This window comes from Cyrtonyx montezumae, unplaced genomic scaffold (assembly GCF_038088225.1).
Source record: "Cyrtonyx montezumae isolate F1298 unplaced genomic scaffold, pur_monq_1.0 scaffold_5, whole genome shotgun sequence".
In the NCBI taxonomy this organism is placed as follows: Eukaryota; Metazoa; Chordata; class Aves; order Galliformes; family Odontophoridae; genus Cyrtonyx; species Cyrtonyx montezumae.
In genome coordinates this window covers 18869715-18892264 of record NW_027072056.1, presented here as the reverse complement: position 1 = coordinate 18892264, position 22550 = coordinate 18869715, and the positions used below count along the sequence as shown (strand labels likewise).

The 22550-nt window shown below is 47.5% G+C and overlaps 1 protein-coding gene across 4 annotated transcripts in view; it reads right to left on the bottom strand.

Moving 5' to 3' along the window:
- Window positions 1-1006: 1006 nt before the first annotated feature.
- TNIK (TRAF2 and NCK interacting kinase) overlaps window positions 1007-22550 on the bottom strand; it is a 135500-nt gene continuing 113956 nt past the window's right edge. For 3 of the 4 annotated variants that reach the window (XM_065748449.1, XM_065748450.1, XM_065748452.1), the window contains 12 exons: window positions 17840-18024; window positions 14252-14378; window positions 11944-12108; window positions 8558-8672; window positions 7909-8079; window positions 7481-7624; window positions 6782-6916; window positions 6461-6561; window positions 5117-5266; window positions 4552-4711; window positions 3896-4035; window positions 1007-2417 (listed from right to left, as the gene is read on the bottom strand). In XM_065748449.1, the coding sequence (XP_065604521.1) occupies window positions 2334-2417; window positions 3896-4035; window positions 4552-4711; window positions 5117-5266; window positions 6461-6561; window positions 6782-6916; window positions 7481-7624; window positions 7909-8079; window positions 8558-8672; window positions 11944-12108; window positions 14252-14378; window positions 17840-18024 (1677 nt within the window). In that variant the 3' untranslated portion in view covers window positions 1007-2333. The remainder of the gene's footprint in view (window positions 2418-3895; window positions 4036-4551; window positions 4712-5116; window positions 5267-6460; window positions 6562-6781; window positions 6917-7480; window positions 7625-7908; window positions 8080-8557; window positions 8673-11943; window positions 12109-14251; window positions 14379-17839; window positions 18025-22550) is intronic. The other variant, XM_065748451.1, reaches the window with a different exon arrangement.

The window sequence follows — 22550 nt, the reverse complement described above, 5'->3', positions numbered from 1 at the left end:
CAGGGCTCCTGGTGACACCAAACGTCCTTCCATGGGGTTGTATGACGTCTGGATGGGGCTGTGCTGTGCAGCACAGGTTAGGGCTGGTCCTGAGCCCTGGGCTGGGGAAGGTGGGGGCAGCACAATGGGAGGTGGCTAAGTAATGGTGTGGGGTGAGGGCAGGGAGTGAGGGCATGGCTCCAGCACAGTGTACACCTCACCCCTGGGACCTGGCAGCTTCCAGGAGCTCCCCTCTCATTCAGCAAAAGGATCCCCAGCTTCTACTTCTTTAGGTCCTTTCTGATGGCATCAGTTAGCCACAAGCAAAAAACAAGCGGGGAACAACCCCAACCCAACTAGGGTCTGATCTTACAGGAGAGCAGAAGACTGCAGTGTTGAAGCAGGGAGAGCCCCACACTCCTCCTGCCCCTCCTGGAGAAGTGCAGCTGGTTCAGAGCCCCAAGAAGAGCCCAGGGCTCTGTGCTGTGCCACAGCTCACAGCCCGCTGCGTTGCCAGATGTGTGCAGGGCACAGCTTGGCGTCGGAGGGTCGTGCTTTGTTGGAGCTGGCACCAGAAATGCTTCTGCTCTATGTTATGTCCGTGTACACATGGTTTCTTCTGATCGGTTTGTGCGGCCCTGGCTTTAAAAAACACATTCATAAACTGCCTTGTGCTTGTACACAACAATCCCCTTTTATGTCATCACTGCACCCCAACACCCCACAGCTGAACAAAACCCCTAGAAGTCATGTAATGCTGTGCATCGTGAACACGGCCACATCAAGGGGAGAACAAAACGAAATGAAGGAGTTATCTGTTTGCAGCATAATTTAATAAGAAGCTCCAGTTTCAGGGGCAAATACAAAGAGTGGGTGGCAACTGGTGATGGGCTCGGGTCGGGGGCGGTGCAGTGCTGTGCCCCATCCACATGGGTACTGCTGTGGGCAGGGCATCCCATCCCACCCACCCGTCCCCACTGAGCAACGCTTTTGCCCTGGATAAAGATTCGAGTTTGACCAAGTCCTGTTGATTTAATCATTTTTTAATAAAGCCATCGTTACTGAGTACACCAAGATTGCCAGTTAAGCTCTCTATATGTCGCTGGAGGTAACAGTGCTGTGATCAACAGCAAAACAACGGAACAAAACAAAAAGAAAACAAAACAACAAAAAAAAAAAAGAAAAGAAAAAGAAAACCCAAACAAAACGAGGTAGGTTAAAACCAGCAACACAGACCTTGTTATGCGACACCCCAATACCACAGCGGCCATGCTTGCAGCTACTGAGAAAGAAAACCCCAGATACGCACTGAAACGTAAATCAACTGAGCAGAGTTTATAAGGACACGATTCAACCCGAACTAAACACACACACATTTCGGCACAGATGTCGTCTTTCACTGTATGTTGGGTAATTCGTAGGGAGCGCAGGGGGCAGAAAACGAGTATAGATTCAGACCCTCGGCCCAAGGAACCACACACATATATATTGTTAAGCTCTTTACAAGCCCGGCCAGCAGCACAGCGGGCAGCTCGCTCCGGCCCCGTCCCCACGGCTGAAGGGTGGGTGCCCACGTGCCCCACAGCCCCGGCCCCTCCATCCCGGCCCTCATCCGGAGCGGCAGCGAACGGCACCGCTGTCCCTGTCACCACACAGCATCATGTGAAGATCCATATAGAAATATGGATTGACAGACTTGACAAAAACGGTAGCTGATTTTTATTAGTCTAAGGCTAGTAGTTTAGCCATTTAAAATCCATTTCCCAAAAGAGGGGAAAAAAACCTATTATTTTTCTCTTCTTTAAAAACCTGTTAAGCCGTTGCTGCCAAAAGCAACATGTAAATGTTGGTGAAGGCAAAAAGATTTCTAAAATTACCCAGCTATACGGTTATGGCCTTCATCACAAAGATAAAAGGTACATTTATTGTGCTGTCTCTCACCAGATTTAATTGGTAACTTTACAACATACTATATAGTTGATGCTAGCAGGCAGACAGAATTAAAAACAGACTTTTGGACACTGTTTCTTTCCCCGTTCTTACAAAGTAGGGGGCAAAGAAGAAGTAAAATCGGGAAGAAAGAAAAAGAAAGAAAGAAAGAAAGAAAGAAAGGAAGAAAGAAAGAACCTCATAACCCACGATAACACAGCATAATTGGGAGACCTCAGGAGGAGGTTTCCCCATCCTGAGCCGCGCGGGGCGCGTGCCGAGCCCTCCTCGGGGCGGCAGGGGGAGCGTGGGGAGCGGTGATCCTCAGGGCCCTCCGCATCTGCCTCTACAGTGTTAGTCCACGTGTTTTAATGTCCTTTAAATTAGAAATAATGCCACGAAGGTAAGTGCCAAGGGCTCCTCTGTTACCAGTTCATCATGGAGTTTCTGTTGAGCGTCATGAAGAACACTTGGCTGCTTCCTCCGGATCTGACCGACGCGAAAAATACCTGTTTGGGGACCCAGAACAAAACCTCAGTGAACAGTGATCATTTTTTATTATGAGAAAAAATAATTTATTAACTGTCTCGTGGATAAGGGAAGCGAGCACTGAGCCACACTCCGTTCCCTCTGCCTGAACCTCACCCCCTGCTCACTTCTTTGGGTGACTGAAGCAGCTTTGAAGTGGGAGCACCCCAACCCTGCGAGCCCACCAACAGGGCTCAAAACCCAACCACTTCATAGTGAGTGTGTAATAAAACCCCTGCTGCCATCCCCACAGAAAACCAGGTTTGGAATACCCTACAAAGACCAAGTTATGACGTTACTGCCACGGCATCATTTATTATGCCACACTAATATGACTCCTTACTGCATCCTGCTAAGCGTTAACCGTCTGGGTCAACACTCAGCATAGTGGTCAACTGCCTCAGTTTGAAATGCTTCTCTTCGTAAAAGTTGTTCATATTATTTCTGCTTCTTCTGAATGCTAAACTGGGGAAAACTCAAACTTTCCTTGAGTTGGTTCAAGGCACAGAGAGGTGCTGGGCTGCCCTATGAAGAGTGTGCCTTCTGGTGCCTCTGCCTGTGTCCACCATCGTTGGATCATGGCACAAGTCTTAAATGTAAGTCACCACGTGCAAATATTTAAGGGAACACTTCTGCAGAGTTCCAGTTTAAAACCAACAAACTGCAGCCTCCAATCCTATTTACTGCCCGCTATTAAACCCTACTCTGGTGACAGAGCAATCGGTGTCTGCCTGTGCTCCTCACAAAAGAATTCCCTACTGCATGGTCTGCATTTACCTTGGTGAAACCCCACAGCACAGAAAACAGCGATGGCAGAAATCAGAGCTGAACAGATCTCAGCACTCAGCTTTCCCTCCTGTGAATATTTTCCTTTACCTCCAGACAATTCTTCCCTCATTCCCTGTGCGTCTTTCCACTCAAGCAGCACCCAAGGCAGGGGTCATCTGTGCAGCCATACAACTTTATGAAGCAGCTGCCTTTACCACGTGGCTCTGCTGCCCCCACAGAACAGCATTTATCACTGCTGTCTACAGAAAAAGATGGGGGTCCATGCAGAGAACAGTTTACGATCACAAGACTGAAAATGCATCGTAATGTTTCTACACCTCCACTCAAATTAGGGTTACTTACACAACCTCAGCTCTACCATTTCTCAACTCTTGCAGAGCATATTTGGTGGGCTCAACGGTTAATGGTCAGATGCAACTCCTGAGAGGAATTCAAGCTAAGTCCATGAAGACCTCAGTCTGATTTAGAAGAGCTACTTGTTGACCTTCCCACCGCAGGCCGAGATCTTCGTCCACTGAAGAAAATTAACTGGGATGGGATTTATGGGCACCGTTTATTAAACAAGACCTTGAGTGTAATTACTTATTAACCCCAAGACAAACTAGACTTCAAGTCTAAAACTGGTCAGATCTACCTTAAAGCACAGATACACGTTTTGCAGTGGACTTACCTTATCATTTCTTTCACATAGAAACTTTAATCTTTGAGCTCGTTTGTGCATAAATACTCCGTCCAAATGTCCTGTCTCCACTGACCGAATCTCAATAGCTTTCTCTCCCCAGCCCATTATTTGATTGGAATGAATGTAGGCTGTCAAAACAAAGTGTTTGGTAGGTGTTACCATGTGTGCTGAGCTCAATATTACATGGTGGGCAGAAATTCGAAGCCTGTGCAGATGAATTACAGAGCTCTGCTAGAAGAGCCTTTACATAGCACTTTCAATCCAGAAGCCACTGCATTTAATGAGAGTACGAATTCTGCTTTCTGTAAGTGAGGAGCTGGGACAGCAACCCACCTGCATAGGCCACGGGGATGAGCAGCAGCTGAGACAGAGGGCAAGCCAGGCTCTCCCAGCTCCCATCCCGACTGCAGCCAGCATAGTACCCCACCAATGTAACAGTTCATGCTTGGGATAAAGCAGTTATATCTTCAGGAAGTCGTTTGCTTTTACTGTGCAGAACCAAACTACAGAAATTGAACAACTGCATCTCATACATGGCCGAGAGAAATTTCCTTTGATAAAATCCCCACTAACTCTCAGCGTCCCCGACTCGGCAGCACACAACACTTCTGTTTTATCAAGGTGAAGAGGAAGGGTTGACCTACCCACAGAAGTAGGCATTTCTCCCCACTGGAGCACCACATCTTTAGTTATCCGTCCATAGGTGTTCACATAAACACCTTCATCCTCGTAGCACACAAGCATCTCCATCCCGTCTGTTTTAGGCAGGATGACAATGGCATGAGGAGTAATATTGCCCTGAATCTGCAGTTAAAATAAACCCTAAAAGTCAGAATTACATTGAATGGAAGAAGTGGTAAGGGGGAGGGAGCAAAGCCTTGGAAAAACAAAACCCCAAACCACACTAACAACAAAACCCACATTCCATTCAACCAACAGCCATCAGTTTTGAGAGATAAGCTTGAAGGGGAATAAACTGTCACGTTTACCCTACTGCCAAAGCAGTCTTACACATCAAGGATGAACAGGGTCAGCAGTTACAGAGAGATCACACCACAAAACCCAAGGACTGATGGCTGACACCTGGCAGTAACACCCATCAGCAACTGATGGATGGAATTCAAACTGGGCAAATACACCCAGGGTTTTGCAGGCAGCTCTGGGGAGGAAATACTGCCCTGTCTGAGCAGCACTCCCCCATGTACTCACGTGAGACGGTATATAGATATCGTACGAGTTCCCAGAATCTACATCAATCACATGGAAACCAGTGTGTGATCCGAAGATAACCTTGAGTCTCTGACCCTCTTCTACAGTGAGATCGACAAGCAGCGGTTTGTGCTGGAGATCTGCAAAAGACTTTTATAATCCTTCGAGTGAGTGCCACAGGAAAAAGAACAAACCCCATGGCAGCAGCCTGATATGGTTCTGAAATGGTGTTTGTCTGAACGTGTTTCCTATTAAGCATGTAATTATTTATATTCCTGCTTCTGTTCCTCAGTCATATGCCTCAGAGGGAAGCACCCCCTCACTCCAGCCTTCCCAGCACACAGGTGCTCACCGCTGCCAGCCACAGACCTTCTCCCCAAGGGCAGCCCTTGCTCCCTGTGAGTGTACCTCCCTCAAGGTACTAGGACAAGGAAATAAGCAAGCTGTATTTCCAGCTATCAGAACAGACCCATGCCTACAAGGCAAGGTGAGGATTCTCAGCACCCAGATGGGAAGAGCAGCACCAGGAGGGCCAGGCAGCATTGTCAGTGAGCACCATGGGTCCCACTAATACTGCTGGGCTCTTTGTGACACCCAGCCTGTTTATTCTGGCTTTTGTTCAGAGAAAGCAAATGTGACCTAATACCAAATAAGCCCATTTGTACTGGAAGGATTCAAAATGAGATTACTCAGCATGAAAGCCTCTAGAAGGCACTGCCCCTTGTGACGTGCTGCTGCACAGAGCTTAGAACGAAAAGTGCTTTAAAGTACTAAGTACAACGCAGCTGCTGGCAGCTTATGTAGGAGAAAGGTCTCACTGAAGGAAACTGGGGGAGCTGAAAAGGGAGAGAACCTTGCAAAATAAAAATGGAAAATAATGCCAGCCTGATTTCACTCTCTGTGCTCAAAGCAAGCAAACAAGGTTAAAGAAAAAACCCTAAAACCTCAACTCTATGTTATTAAAGGACATTTGGTGAGCTTTCTGCACGCTTCTGCAATGATGCCTCCCAGGATAAGCCATATTAATGCCTCACTGGTAGCTGTAAGCAACACATATCACACCTCTGCAGCCATGGGCTTCGTAACATTTCTGCCAGGGGAAGTACAGTGATGATAACATTTTTGAGGAGTGGTTCTGTTTGTGTCCTTGAGGTCTGAAGGCCCTGGCACCGTGCAGCAAGTCTGGAAGGAAACCCTGCGGGTGCTTATCTTCACTGGCCCTCAAGAGGATGTGCTGTCTGAGGAGCTGGGCTGTGTAAGCAAAGCACTTTCCTACTCCACACATTACAGAAACCTCACGTATTCACAATTACAGAGCGCATTCTGGTAACAAGGTGCACATACCTTAAATGCCATAAACTTGTGATATGGTTTAGGAGCCCAAGCATAGATCTCTACAGCGTTCTTTAAGGCAATCACCAGGAACTTGATTCTTTCATATTTCACTAAAATTAAAATAAACCATGTTTAAAACATGTTCTTTTTTGCTCAAGATGGAATAGTTTATCTCTAGAAACAGCTGCTAAGGCTATCTCTCTGTTGGTTCTCACCTAGCAGTGCCCACCTAATACATACAGATGAATAGAAAAATTATTTCTGGCTGTAGCCTACCCATACTTTTCAAAGAAATCATCAGATCAGACCTAGGTGGCCCCAGCCACTCACCAACTTTGTAGTGGATGCAGCCTTCCAGGTCCCCCACTGTGATCCAGCCCTGCTTCTTCTCCACTTCGGGGTCGTTGTGTAAAATCCTGTTTCTCAGCCAGGAGAGATAGTACACTCGCAGCTTGTTCTTCTTTCCTGTTGGCAAAGGAAACTCAGCTATAAGAGGCAGTGAGAGCTAACAGCAGCATGCAGCTCCAGCTCTGCCACACAGCCACACTGGGCTTGCATGGGAAACCCTGAGATTCCAGTGTTTATTTTCCCTCAAGGAAGATAAAAGTAAAGTTTTTTTCACAGTGAAATTGAAAATAGTAATATAGTTGGGTTTGTCCTTTTAATTTTTCTTGTGAAAAAAACCTACACAAAGTACAGGCCAGGCTTTTGCCTCCCACACTGCAGGCAGGTGAGCCACGGATTGGAAACACTCCATCTTGTACAAATCAGTGCTCACAGAGAACCAGGCACAGCAGGGCCCTCCTGCATCTCAGGGCCCACCCAACCACTAAACTACCTGGGTTCTCTTCCCCTCTTCCCCTTTGCACAACATTAATTCCAAAGAGAAAACTTAAGAGAAATGATTATACCGCTGAAAATCTTTGCAGATTTGATGGAAGACCATCCTCTGCAGGATTCCCACGCTCATTTCCACTTCAAATTTCCCACATTTGGGACAAGAAGGTCAGTGATGGGTGAGAGGTGTACCTGATATTGTCACAAGGACGTTCAAGCCCTCGAGTACGTCCATCTGCTGGAACCGCCGTCTGTTGATCAGGTTGTAGACCTTCCCTTGCCCGCTTCGGTCCAGCAGCATCAGGCCATTTTCTGTGCCCACCAGCAGATTTACCCCTGAAACAGATTGACCGATGGGCACAAGGAGCCACAGCTACTGCCCACTACAGGATTGCAGCCCAAGCTCATTCTCTGCTATCTCCAAGTGACAATCATAACTAAGGGCAGGTTCCCGTACATAAGAAGCATCGCCCTTACACCAAAGGGTCCCAGGGACAGAGCTGGCATAAGCCTTGCATGAGATGAGACAAGCATAGGACATGAACTTGGTTCTGCCACAAAGTCTTGCTGTAGCACTGCCAGAAAGCCCTGTTGAGGGGACAGTGTGACCAGGAGCTCACCCCACAAAGCAGCACACAGTATCTCCGAGTTGAAGCGCTTCTTATACTTCCTTATCTCTGGGGTGTCACTGTGGGGACGGATGTTGGTGGGGTTCACGTTCACCACGGAGATCTTCCTGGCTTCGTTCAGCTTGGCCTGCTCCTGTCTGAGCAGCTCGCTGGTGAACAGTGCTTACAAGGAGACAACAGGACAGAGAGGTGTGACTGATTACTGGAAGCAACTGGAAGCTTATTTTTTCTGGTGGGATGTCGTGACTCTGTTATAAGCTGCAAGTTTCATGACATAACACCAGTATTTTCTTATGGGTTGGAAACAACACCCAAGTGGTAACAGGTAATGCCCCCAGACCTCCAGCACTGACCAACCCTAACCCTGTCCACAGTCATCTATTTTCAATGAGTTCTAAGCACTTGCATGCTTTTTGGAGTGGCTGTCACCTCCTGGCTCTGCCAGGACCAATTTTCCCACGTGCCCAGGCAGACAGGGGTGGGTGGACTTCTGCTATTCCCTGTCTTCTCTCTTTCTGGGGATATTTCACTGGTGATGGGGAGAAGGAATTGGATGGAAATTGGGAAACAGAAGAGTAAGTGAAATCTGAGAGGTTCAAGGGGCTATTCAGGCTTCACAAACGGTCACATTGCCTCCTACCAGTAGCAGATGACTCTTCATCCTCATCTTCATCTTCATCGGTAGGTGAGGTCTGATACACTCTGGTGTCCACAAAGGGGGTGAAAGAGGCTTTGGTGCTACTTCCCATTCCATACTGCAAAATAAAGAGCAAAGAGGGAGCTCAAAGCACAGAAATAACATTTGGTGCGTGTGGCTTCACAATGAGCACACAGTGCCTGTCCCTGCAGCGCCCTTTGTGAGCCCTCTATGAACATTTACTCCTCCTCCCCCAGCAGTGATCAGGGACAACTTTCCACTGGATGTGTGAATGCCTCTGGAGAGCAGCAAACAAGAAGTGCAGGCCCAGGGAGCAGTGCCTGGTGCTGCGGGCTCGACTCGCAGGTTGAAGCACAGCACAGTCAGACTGGTTAGCGGAGAAGCCGCAGTGGCAGAGGCAAAAGTAATGCAGGGCTAAACCAATTCTCTGCACAGCACACCTGTCTCAAAGCCCAGGCTGGGACATCAGTGGCAAGGGGTTGTTTTTCCCATTAATGTGACTGCCCCAAATGAGCTCTGGGGAAAACCCCACTGCAGTGCTCCTCCAGGACAGGATATGGGGTGCAGTCGTGAGAATACCCATCCTCCCCAGCTCTGGTCTCCACCACATGTCACTTGTACAGCAGGGATGGGTTACTTGCAATTCCAAGAAAGCATTTTAAATTGGTTACAGGATTCCAGGCGAGGCTGCAGAAAAGGCCATTTCTAAGTCAGGAAAACGGAACCTGAACATATTGCAGGGAATGCCAGAGCCAACACTTCCCCGAGGGGATGTGGACAGGAACGAACTGTAACACCACATTGCTTTCTTCTCAAAACCACTGCTTTGTTAAGGCAGAAAACGAGGCTAAGCTTTCAACCAAGCAAAATGACATCCTTACTTGGGAATCAAAGTGTCATGATTTCCCCCCTCATTGAGCAGCTTACTCTTCTTATGCTATTTATTCAGGGTGTTCTGTATTTGTGACCTACATTAAGAGCTGCAACAGCAGCAAGAATCAAATCTTCCTGCAGTGACTGATAGAGCCCCAGCAGAGCCCCCAGCCCTTCCCTGCAGCACTGAGCACGCTGTGGGTGAGCCCGCAGCTCTGCACTGTGCCTGCTGCTTCCCTCCCCAGCCACATTCCCACGGCCTGGCGACAGCCCTATGTTGCCATAGAAACAGGATGATTTCCAAAAAGAAAATGGTAATGGAGACCCATGTAAGGAGCTTGCAGCCTGAGGCAGAGAAGGCTGCGGGAACAGATATGAGATTTACATACACTGCATGGCCCAAATACTTATATGTACACGCAAGATATACTTGCTACTCTGTGCTTCTTTCATATCCAATAAATACACTTTTTCTTCCCCCTGTGCTGGCTATCTTTTCCATAAAGCACTCACAACCCAAAAGGGAAAAAAAACAGTATTTACAGGGATGCCTTTCAGTTGAGAACCAGCTGCTTTCATACAAGTGAACTGTGATGAAATGCCTCCTTCCAATCCCCCAATCAGTTCCTCCTTCTTTGCTCAGATTCAGCTGTTCTCCTAAGGAGGTGGCATTTTAAGAACTTCCAAGCCTGTTATTTAAATAGTAAGTCCTCATCTTCCTTCAGGTCCAGTTCAACTGACTATAAACCTCAGTTATGGCTAATGGAGACAGCACCAAGCTGCAGGGTGAGATAGTGCAGGTCCCTTCTGACCCACTTTGTCCTGACACACTGCAGTTGCATGGGGGGAAGCAGTGTGCAAGAGCAGCCTGACAACTGCCCCACACCTTCTCCACAGTCCCACACTCATGCAGCTCTGGAGGGCTTTAGGGCTCCGTGTGCTGCCCACCAGCAGCTACCCCAGCAGACCTGGGGTTGCTCCATGTGGCCTTCTCACAGTCCCCATCCAAAGCCTTCAGGGCAGCCCAGCATGTCTGTCAGTGCACCCTACCTGCAGCCCGTGCTGTTCATATGGCTGGGCAACATACGCAGGGCTTTGGCTTCAGCTTCAGCTCTGAGCTGGGCTAAAGCAGAGAGCCCTAGCTCATTCATCTGTGGTCCCATAGAGAGCAAGCCAACCTCATCTGCCGACACATCCCGAGCTCTCTTGCCCATGCCACAAGGGCATCCTTATGGAAATGGAGCTATTCTTTAGCTCCACTACCCTACAGCCCCACTGGGACACGGCACAACACTGCTAACATCAGCAGAGTGGATGCAGAGCCCTGCATGAGAGCAGCTGTGCACGACACCTCCCATGAAGACACAGCTGTAGGGGTCTCCATACAAGCAGGACAAGGGATAACCTCCAAGTAAGGTGCCTACACTGCTGCCTGCCATTCTGCAAGCGTTGTGAGTCACCTGGAAGAACCGAACCAAAAATTTTCCACTTACACCCACTCCTTGCTCAGTCAGCCCTAAAAATGCAGTTTCAGGAATGGAAAAGATCCTCTTGCTTGGTATTCCGTACATGAATATATTTAAAACCCATCCTTGCAAACTGTCTGCTCATATTTAAGCAGTCCCAGGATGACTCTGGAAGGTGTTACTTCAGGACCAACTGTCTCAGTGATGCTTCTGAAGGCAATGAGGAAATGGATAAGACCTGCAGGTCAAGTCAGGTGCCGTCTGTTCTTACATTTTATCAGCGCACAATTCCAAGCAATTTGTGTCTTTATACTGCTACGAAAAGCGAACTGTAAAATGAGAGCATCATCTCTATGAAAGAGGATGGCTGAACTACTAATGTACATCCAGCAGAACAAAAAGAAAAATAAGACGGCTTGTTTAGTTCCAAATGGGCTGATTTTTCATGGGGAAACAGAAATATGTGACCAATTCCCTTGTCCTATGTGTGTAACATCTTGTACTTTTGATTTTTAAACAATATTCACATTCAGCCATGTCCCTGTGAAAGAGCTACCAGGGAACCACACTGTGATAGGAGACACAGTCATGGTAAGACTTAAAGGCGTGCCACGTTGGCTTCAGTTTGTGCTAACCTTTTGGATCACATTAAATCTCAGAGATTGCACAAGTAGAAGCTAGGCCTGGTTCAAGTTAACGGCACCACTGGCTCATATTCTTCTTGCATTGCCAGGTCCCAGAAGATGGGGACTTTCACATCCGTTTGCAGCATTCAAGCCATCATCACCAAAATTGCATCTGGTGGACTGGAGATAAGGCCTGCTACACCTCTACCATCGGGCACAACCCCATACACCAACTACCCACCAGATCCCCTTTCATTTCCCCTACACTCACCCAAACGAACTGGAAACAGAGAGAGAGAAGAGAAAAGGAAGTGAGGGAAGAAAGCAGAAAGGCCCCTTTTGGGGGCAGAGATGTTAATACTTGTTTAAAGCAGTGCAGAGAAGGAGAGCCCCCACCACCTACTTCAGGCACCGAGTCCATGTCTTGCGCATGCGTGGAGACTCGCCCCAGGGCCTCGGTCGGCGTGCCCGCAGGCGAGTGGCTTTGCTGCACCAGATCAGGGAGATTGATGTGGCCTGCAAAGCCATTGCTGGCTGCGTGGCCAGAACGCTTTTTTTCACCAGAGGTCTGCAGAAACACAAGGTGTGAGGAAGAAAGAGAAGGGAAAAAAAAAAAGAGAAAAAGGAGAACAACAAAATCGAGTTGTTTGCAGTCACCGGTTCCCTGAGCGAGAACAGGACAAGGACCCTCTCTGCTGTCTCCATCCCCATGCAGACTGGCAAGCAGCAAACCCCCCCAGGAGAAATAAAGACAGGGTTAATGACAAAGTCAATACAGAGTAATTAGCCACATTACAGCAAAAGGAGAAGCCTGATCATCGTTGTTTTGAGAAAAGAAACTTCAGGCAGATTCTGCTCTTGCCACCATGGGCGCAAGCCCCATGGCTGCCCTGTGGCCAGCTCTCCTCCCACACTGCCACTAGCCACAATGACAGCAGAATCTGTCCCCTTGATCAGCGTGAGCTTTAATGGCTTTTCACTGCTACGGCGGCGAGTAGCCTGACCGCAAATGCCAACACAGTCCCCATTGCATGTTTCTGTAACCCAAAACAGCAGTGAACAGTGACAGCATCACCCCTGCCTGCAGTGGCAGAGCTATTCACATCCTACTCTGTGCACAAAGTTCCCTGCAGCATCACCAGGAGTCACTTGTTTGTAGAGAAAACCTCCAAGGGTGTTCTCAGGTGAATACTGAGTACAGCTGCCCACGTCAAGAAAGCACTCAGTCACTCCAGTACATTCCTCCTCCTTTCAATCTCAACCTTATGCAAGGCAGGTGCTAGGAAACTTCTCCCTTTCCTGCCCACTATTTGAGGTACTTGCCATTATGATAAACCCATGTATGATGAGATTGTTAGAGAATTCTCCACCTACAGGGATTAGTGAAAAAATTCCTCTTTAAACAAGCCCAGCAACTTATCAGTCTGCTCTGACAACATTAATCTATCAACTATTATCCCACACTCCAAGCACCTTGCCATCCCACCTGTGCAGGGTGGCACGCAAAGCCTTCACCCAAAGCCCCCAAAGGTCAGTGAGCCCTTCCTCTGCCTGCAATAGCTGTGCTCAGAAGCACAGAGTGAGCACCCTGCATGAGACCACAGTCTGGGTATCTTATCCTCTCCTCCCAAAGAGATTTCCCCCCTTGGTTATCTTTCCTGTGGCTTTTAAACCCTCCTGTGACTCTTGTTCTGACTGCTTCACTGGTATGGCACATGGCTTATGGCTGAGATGCAATCCAAGCTCATTTCAGAAATGCCTGACTTGTTTTCTTACTCAGCTTCCTCACTGTTGTTGCTACAAGGATGTGCACAGGGCCGACCAAGCTCCAGAGGTCCCTGCTTGGAACAGGTAAATGTCAGTGAGGGATCAGGTGAGCTGTGTGTTTCTGATCAGCAACAAACCTGCAACAAACACTCTGTGACTTCTCTGGAAACCTTCCCTTCTTTCTTGTAAAGAACTGCTACCCGCTTGTGTTTCCACTGGCATCACCAGCATGTTATAGGACAAAATGAAGAAACACTGGGAAGGGTCTTAACCAACTGAACATACCTTCCCCTTCCTCTTTTTTTCGGTACCACTGATGAGAAATGACCGAGCTGTGTTGCTTTGTTAGCACTGTGCTTCCTGGGAGCTGTGAAGATTGGGACAACAGGGAGATCTGGTCTCTGAGAGAGTGGCAAAGGCACTGGACCAAGACTTTATCAGGAAAGCAGCAGCGGTGTCTGCAGTGTCTGGGTTTGATGGAAGCTGCACTCAGCCTTCCAGCCATCTGGCTCAGTCCTCCTGAGCAGCACCCGATGCCTGCAGCCCCACATAAAGCCTCCAAAACACATCTGCTGAACGCCTCCGACAGCTGTATGGTGGAAAAGGCTGCAAAGCCCTGGGGGAGCTTCGGGCCAGACTCCAAAAAAGTGCTCTAAACCGAAGATAACTTCCGTTGCTTGGAGCTATTCTGGGACTACAGTAGAGTTGTTTACATGAGCATTCACCCCACTGTGCTCCCGCATTGCTATTCACTGCTGTTTGTAGTTCTGAGAAACATTTGCACTTGTCACATTTGCTGAGTGTAAATTGCATTAGGAGAGCACTAACAAGCACAATTTACTCAGTCATTTTGTGTTCCGGACACACAGCACTGTGAGTTGTTGTGCTTACATGGGCAAAACCTCCTGAAGATGCTCCATGGAAATCTTTGTTTTACAACTTACCTCCCTCACCATTAAAGTCCCTTCCCTTGAAATATTGCTAAACGTATCTGCATGGGAAGTCTCCAGACCGTGGGTTGTCACCATTCCCAGGTTGTAGGGCTCATTGCTTCCAGGAATTCCTGTTGGTCTGAGGACAGAACGGAAAAGCATTAGTGACAGATATTTCATTAACTAAACTAGATGAAAAATCATCCTATTCAGTGTTATTTCTAGACAGGGTAAGGCTCTCTATCACACAAGAAGAAAAATGAGAAAACACATCTGCTTAAATGTCTGGACAAACCATTTATGTGGTCAGAAATACAGAAATGCAGCATCAGGTCAGGCTGATGGATTACCCCCACCGCTGCCACCTCAGCTCTTAAAAGAGGAGCAGTGCAAGGGGGTACCCAACCCACCAGAGGATAACTCTCACAAACAAAGGGTGGCCTTTGGCCACCTGCTTTGAACACCAGACCAGAAGCTTCCTGCAGGGTTGCTTTGGCTTCTCAGTTTAACCCGGTCTGAGTTACACACCCCAGCTCCACATCGTGTCTTTCTACCATTACTCAGGTGAAGGCACAGCCCCAGCCCGTGATATAGCCCTGAAGGCACAAGAGAGAGAGGCAGAAAATAATGACAGGTCCCTCGTGTTAAAAGAGCCACTCTGACAAAGCGAGCACCATCCTGAGGCTGTTAGCACTCTGGCATGGAACAGACGCTGTCATTTTCAGATGAGATTTCGAGAAGTAAGAGTGATTCCTGCAGTGACAGGCAGACCTGGCTGTGGTCCTCCTTCCAGAAAGCCACTCTGCAGCTGGCAACACACCAGCATTAATGAGGGTGCCTCTGCCACTCAAGCTGACACCGGTAAGTAAGTAAGTAAGTATCAGGCTTAGTTCCCCCATTACTGAACAGACTGTTGCTTGGGGCACGGCCCACCACAGCAGAGTGCTCCCTATCAGTGGCTGAAGACCTCTCTCTCCTCCAGCCCACCCACACCTGGCCAAGTGTGACTCAGGGCAGACGTGCTTGCAGTTAAGGACACAGTGACTCTGCTCTGCCTTGCCTTGGCTTTTTGCTGTAACCACCAGGGGCCAATTCTAACAGTAACATTAGGACAAATTGTCTGGAGGAGCAATTCACAGTGTGGCTTTGATATCAGTCCACTTGAGAGATCAGCAGGCTGTTTAATGCACCTCTTCTGTGTGGAAACATCATCCATCTCCTCCACGGGACCCAGATCCCAGAGATACGGAGTGCTGAGAGCAGTCGAGTTTATTTTTGTGCTGGAAATTGACTCTCAACCATGTGAAATTTTAGGATTACCTCTGAGTGGTTGTCACAGGTGGTGAGCTCCCACCATGCCTTAATGATTTCACTTTACTAACAGACGAGCAGCTTATAGTTCAAATGAAGCATAAGCAAATGACAAAGCGCCTGGATTGCCCCGTGACAGCTGGTATGAAGGTGTTGCTGACACACCAGTTTCTTTGCATTTAAGAGCCATACACACCATCAGTTGTTTGCCATCAGTATGAATGCACTCTTTAGCACATCCTCGCTCACATCACAACACAAGACCAGACATCGCACAACAGCAAACCATGCTTCTCCAGCACTTTCCACACAAAGAGTTTGCACCTCCTTCTTTCCCTTTGTGCTTCAGTGCCACGAAAGAATGGGAAAATAACACGACTGTTCCACTTTCAGAAGAAAGAAAATGGAGGAAAAGGAGGCTATGTCAGTTTTGAGACCATGCTGCAAGCGAATGGAAGGTTTATGTAGCCCCAAATTCCCAAATTTCAGCAGCATGCATTCTGTAGGTTGCAAGAAACCCCTGGACTGGACCGAAAGCTGACAGGTATAGCCCAGAGAAAGAGGGAGCTGGAGGAACCAGGGCAGGCTTCAAATACAGAACAGGTATTTGCAGAGACAAAAGGAGTATACTCCTTCTGGTATGCTGGAGAGAAAAGAAATGGGCTTGAAGTGCATCAGGAGAGACTGGATAATGTTAGAATAAAGAGCAGCAAAGTGCTTGAGGACGTTCAGGGAAGTGGAGAAAGGATTAAAGATGGGTTATATGGAGATCATTCAGAAAGAGCAGGAAATGAGACAATCTCTCCCAGCCATCTAATGGAACATACCAAACACAGGAAAAATAAAGCTTGTACAGAAAAACAACCAAGTACATCTGGATTGAACTTGTGTTAATGTTCCCTTTGAGAAATAAAGAGTGCAAAACCAAGCATCTGCTTTCTTCCTCCCCCCTCCCCACACAGCTGTGCTGCTGTGACCCTAGATACCCACACAGCCTTATGTACAGAGCTCCTAACCTCTAGCCCATGTGCCAAAGAGCTTGCTGTGCTCAGACACAAGGGGCTTGCACATCAATGCACACCCCTTGGGGCGTGTTCATGGACAGGACAGTGTGAACAGTGCTGGGCTGGGTGGACTTGAGGCACTCATCTCATTGCCACATCTGTCATCCCATACATTCATCCGCAAAGCAATTGAGGGCCATTTTCTTTCTTGGGTTCAAAAGCAAGGTGTTTTGTGGAAAGATGTCAGTACAGATGAACCACTTCTGATTAAACTCTTCTGCTTGCAGGCTCCCTTTGTGCATGCGTGACTGCCCATCTGACTGCTGTATATTCATGGCATCTCCTTCCCTCCTGCCTTTCTCTGATGAATTCCTCAAGTCTGACTTCTCTGCTTCTGCTGGAAGGAAGCTCCAACCCAGGAGCTTGGCACTCTGCATGAAATGGATCCCTCGTGTCTCCTGGCTGTTTCTAGTCCAGGCAAGGGATGAAATCAGGTGCATCCCCATTGCCTACTAACCACCTCATTTAGCATGAGAGATGGAAATGAATCTATTAATGTGCTAACAGACACCTCAAGCCGTCCCACGACTCTGCTGTGAATTCAGAAGTGCAGGGCATCAAACCCCTGCTGCCGTGACCTGGAACAGCAACACACTGGTGGAAGAGTCTCAGTGAACTCAATCTGCACGAAGGCAGCTGTGTCATATATATGTTGATGCTGTGCTTCCCTCCTCGCTCATCTAGTGAAATATTCAAGTGTCTGATGACCTATAACAGGGACACAAATGCACTGTTATAGTCTGCTGACTTCTTACTTGCAGCATTTTAGCCTGCACAGGGACTGAGCCAATGACAGGAATCAATGACAAAAATCCCAGAAGATCATGTGCTAATAATCCAAGCTCTAGCAGCTGGCACTGGTCAGGCTACCAAGTACTGGGCTTCATTATGGATTGATGTGGAGCAGGACCAGGCTGAAGAGAAGACAGAGTGTCAAAAAACCAACCCACAGGTCTGCAGGCAGGAACAGGCCTGGGATTGAACTGGAATACAAATTCACTGAATGTGCAGTCAAAAAATCCAGCTTTCTCTGTGAAACACCTCTAATTCAGCTCAAGAAAAAAACATACCTGAGCCAATTACCCTCTGGAGCCGTAATGCTGTTCCCAGCACCAGCCACTCAACACCAGTGTGCTTTGGAGATGCCCCGTACCACAGCTACTGCTCCTTCCGGAGAAAGACACGCTGTAGAACTATGGTTTCCCCAAAACAAAGAGCTCCTTACATAAGCCTTGGGATGTCACTGACAGGCACGGTCCCATCGTGTGTCTCATTTTCCCCATCTTCCTCCTCTTCTTCACTGCTTTCCGACTCCTCGCTGGAGGAAGAGTAGTCTGTCACCTTCTTCAGAGGGCGGTTGGTTTCTTCAATGCGCAGCTCCCTCAGTTCTTTGGCTAAGGCCGTCAGATCCTAAAGGGGACGGGGGCAACAGAACAAGAAACGGATGGCTATTACACCCGAAGTGAGGAGAAGGCCACATACATCTCTTCAAAAGCCAATGCTAACAGCACGAGCAACGAGAAATAGCTTTACAGAGTCATTACAAACATGAGACGAACGAAAGACAATGTTTGTAGCATGTAGCATTTATTAAACAAAACAAAACTGATTTATGCTCACTGAAAAATCAATAGCCAACCTCTTCTTTTTCTGTTTGGAACGTGTATGTGCATATAGATACACACACTTATATGTAGATACACGACAAAATTATATTTGTTGGAAAAGGTGATGTTCAGTCACCATCATAGTAAACTGGAAAACGACATTTCAAAGATTGGCTTGGAGAATTTCCCCTGCAGGGTTTTCTCTTCTTTCAAACTTCTCAAAGAGAGCCCAGAATTGTATTTATTCGCTAATAAATGCATTTGGGAAGGAAGCAATGACAGCGTCTTCCATGGAGTGGTGCAATCCCCAAGTCAAGAGCTGCTTCAGTGAGGAGTCTCGGCTGCCAGGCGGCTGTGAGCTGCGGGGTGCAGCACCCAGGGGTGGTGCCCAGCTCAGCGCAGCGCCCTGTGCAGCCAGACTGCCGAGTCATTGCTCTGAGTCAGCCACACGACCAAAGAAAAACTAAATGAAATTGTCAAAAGAAAAAAAAAAGAAAAAAATTCCTCAGCGGGAACCAATAAGCACTTTATGTGAGATGTGACAGCCTACAAGCTAGGGGAAAAAAGCCTTGGAACGAGAAAAAGATGGGAGCAGTCCCAAAACCTAGCAGTAATTTTTCAGTTTACCATGACTTTGATGAGGCCTCAGACCCGACAGTCATATAAAATAGACACTGCTATTTAAAAAACAAGGAACATTGCAGGCACCGTGTAGAAAATAGACTTTTTGTTATCTTACATGCTTTTATAGCAATGCAGGGGGAAGCAGTAGGGCAAAAAAGCATGAGAGCTCTAATTAGAATGGGTTAGAGTACTCTGTTGCACAAAACATGCACATGACGAACAAAGCATCGCAATTGTCAGTCTTACCATTTCTCCCTATATTAGTGACCGAGGTAGCCATCAGTGCATTCGGTCAGAGATAAAGGATTAGGGAGAAAGAAACTCATTGAAAAATACTAAATTCCACAATCGTTTCATGGCCACATTCTCTCGTTACTGCACGCCACACATCTCCAGTTTACCGTTCCAGCTGGGCGACTACAGCAGTATTAATTACAGTTGCAAAGGGAGCTCTTAAAATCTATCCCATCGACATGTGGAGAGGAAGATGAAAAGCTTCTATTGCTGAGATGGAAACCCACTTTGTTTTTAATTGTTTTTGCAAGCAATTTGTGCCTGGCCGTTATTAAGGACATAACAAGCTCTGCTGGGCCACGTGAACTAGGCCCCAAAATGAAGCACTCGTAGCCTCAAGTGAGGCAACCATTTATCCCCCGTTCTATGTACATCAAACAAAATGCTTTACTGACATTTAAATTTGCTCTCGAGCCGCTCCAAATTGGGTCTGCAGCAACGAGGAGCTCTCAGAACCAAACCCTGACACTGCTGATGGAGCACCACGGCAGGTGCCCACCTTTGGAGGCAGTGGGACAGTGGGCTGCACCCCTGCGTTCTGCTCCCAGCTGTGCCCGGGGTCTGGGGACCCAGAGTGGGTTCTGTGTGTGTGAGAACATCCTTGCTGTTGTGTCGGCTGTGCTGCTGCACCAAGCCCTGCCAGTTACAGAAATTAGGACCAATCGATGTAGCAGATACCCAGAACTGGACTTATATATCCTCCTCCAAATCCAAATGCTTTCTGTAACTTTAAGGAAAGGCTCTTCATCATGGTTAAAGGGAGAACATGGTATTTAAAGAGTTTATTTTTGTTGCCAACATGTTTGGGATTGAAACACAGTCAAATCTGCAGTCATGACAACTAATTACTTTAATTAATGCCGTAGCAGCTTCTACAATATGACTGTTTCAGTGAAAATTTCAACAGCTTAACAATGCTCTCTGTTTAGAGTACAAAAGATGCTCCTTATTGAGCACTTTCCTTCGCTCTGCATTACAGCTTTTTCCTCTTTGCAAAGAGAAGACTGTGTAAGAGCCTCTTAAAATTGCAATCAGATCAGCTGCATTACGGGAGTAGCACGAAGCCCTGCCCTGTCACACACAGGGACCATGAAAACCACTACTTCCTTACACCTTCAATGCTCAGGTGCCCGAAGGCACGATGTGTGCAGAGCAGCTCTCTGCCTGCACAAGGGCAGTGCTCGGTGGTGTGAATCACCTCAGGCTGCCCACAGAGCCCGATGTCCTCCTCCAGCTGCAGACCTCACCACCAAACAGGGTGGGACTGCTCAGAGTAAGGGTCACACCACAACAAGAGTGCAGCATCCCAAACCGAGCCCACTGCTTCTGCAAGGCTGAAAAGCCAGGGCATGCTGAAGCCTTCCGTCAGGCTGACAAACAGACATACTCCTTAAGCCCTCTTTGGTCACCGTTAAGGGGAGAGCCAAATACTTTTAAAATCTGCTTAATTAGTTTTTAATAAGTAATTTGGAAGCTCTAATAGCAACAACACTCCCAGACAATACCATCAGATAACTCATAGTTGCTGGTTAGAGCTTTGCCTCGGGATGGTTCATTCTTTGATGCTATCGTGTTCTCTAGATAACGAGCACTTTGTAGGATTAAATGGCTTCTCTGAGTTGCTCTTGGACCAAAAACCATCTGACAATTAGAAAGAAAGTGTTCTGTAGCTCCACATCTGTTTGAAATGTTATTATTGAAGGTGGCATAATACGTTAAGTTAGCAGTATCAGTGCTCTTGAATTACTTTTAATTGCAAAGATGTCTTCAGAGTTAATATTTGCTGGAATTAAGTCAGATTGGTTTCTAAAATCGTACAGCTCATTTAACTTGAATTTAGCATACAAGTTGCCTTCCTCACACTGATTGACGTGCTTTTTTCTCAAGAAAGCACCTCATTAAACATGATGCATTGCTCATTTTTTACCCAGAAGAACAAGTTAACTAACCAGCACGCTCTCCTCCTCCTTTTGTATCATTTTTCTATCAGCCTGGGAGCTGATCTGCCATCCACACAGGGTACACATTCATGCCACCCTGCTAGCAATGCTCAGCACAGAGCAGGATACGGCCCTCACTTTATCCTACGGAGCTGTTAGTAGTGGCCTACTCTTTTAACAGGGCATCACTGTCTCACACTCCAAACACTTTTTTTCCTTGCCTCCACCTTCTGTTATTTCTAAACACTCAGAAGAAAACCTCAACGTAGGAAAAATCAAGAAAGAGCCCAAAACACTTCTCAAGGGCTGGTGATGGCTGGATCCCACCTACACTGCAGGGTGAGACTCCCAGCCAGTACAAACCACGACAGCTCTGCTCACTCCCTCAATGCAGCTGATGTTCTGGTTTGTAACTGAATTATTCACTAGATTCACTGCTTCATTTTCCTCTACTTGTCAAATGCCTTCGCTTGAATTAGGTCTAAACAGCGTTTCGAAGACAGCTCAACCTGCCCACTGAACTCAGCAGGCTCCGGAGGGCTGTAGCTGGGAGCAGAACCTAACGTGGGGCTCAGTCTGCCTGGATCCCCTCCACCTACACAAGAAAACTCCATTCTCAGTCTCTTTAAAAACGCAGAACAATGGCAGCAGGAGTTGCTGAGAGCATGAAGGTTCACTCACATCTGGCCTCCACTCACACCTCCTGCCAGTGGGTTCTGCACAGCCTGCGGGCAGGCAGGACGCACTGACAGCTCCATCCCCTCCCCGCAGGCAGGCCTGTGGTGCCCACCAACACCTCCAACTTGACCCAACACAGCATTATCACCTTTGTGAATGGCAGCACCAAGAAAACCCACTTTGATATTAAGCACTAGCTAGGCAACCTCGCATCGGCATGACCCGCTGAGAAAAGATATCACTAACCTCATCTATAGCTTTCTTATAGCTCTGTGAGTAAGGGAAGATTAATCAGCATCAGAGGAAACAGATCGGGACAGGAAAAAGCCAGAGGAAGGGCAAGCAGGTTAGAAATAAAATTAGAATTGTTAGCTCAACGCTGCGGAGTGTAAAGAAAGAACAACATCAACAAAACATTAATACATATTATAAAAGAGAAGCAGTAGAAATTCATTGAGTTATTAGGCTGACTGTGAAGTTTAAAAATGCAAGTGTCAACAACATTAAACCAAAAAGAAACACTCTGGATGAGATTTTGCTGGGCCTTTGCTAGCAGTAATGACACAGGAGTGTACAGAAAGCAGTACCCAGCTGGTTTTTGAGCTGTGAAGGCTGTCGGGGCGCTCACTCAGCCTTCCCGAGCAGGAGCATCCCTCGGGGCCGCTGCGGGCACCATGCAGTGCGGAACACAACAATGTGCCAGAGGCAGACACTGGGCCCAATCTAGCAAAGCGCTTAAGCATCTGCTTTTAATTTGAAAACACAGGCTTAAGTGCTTTCCCCTAGACTTGGG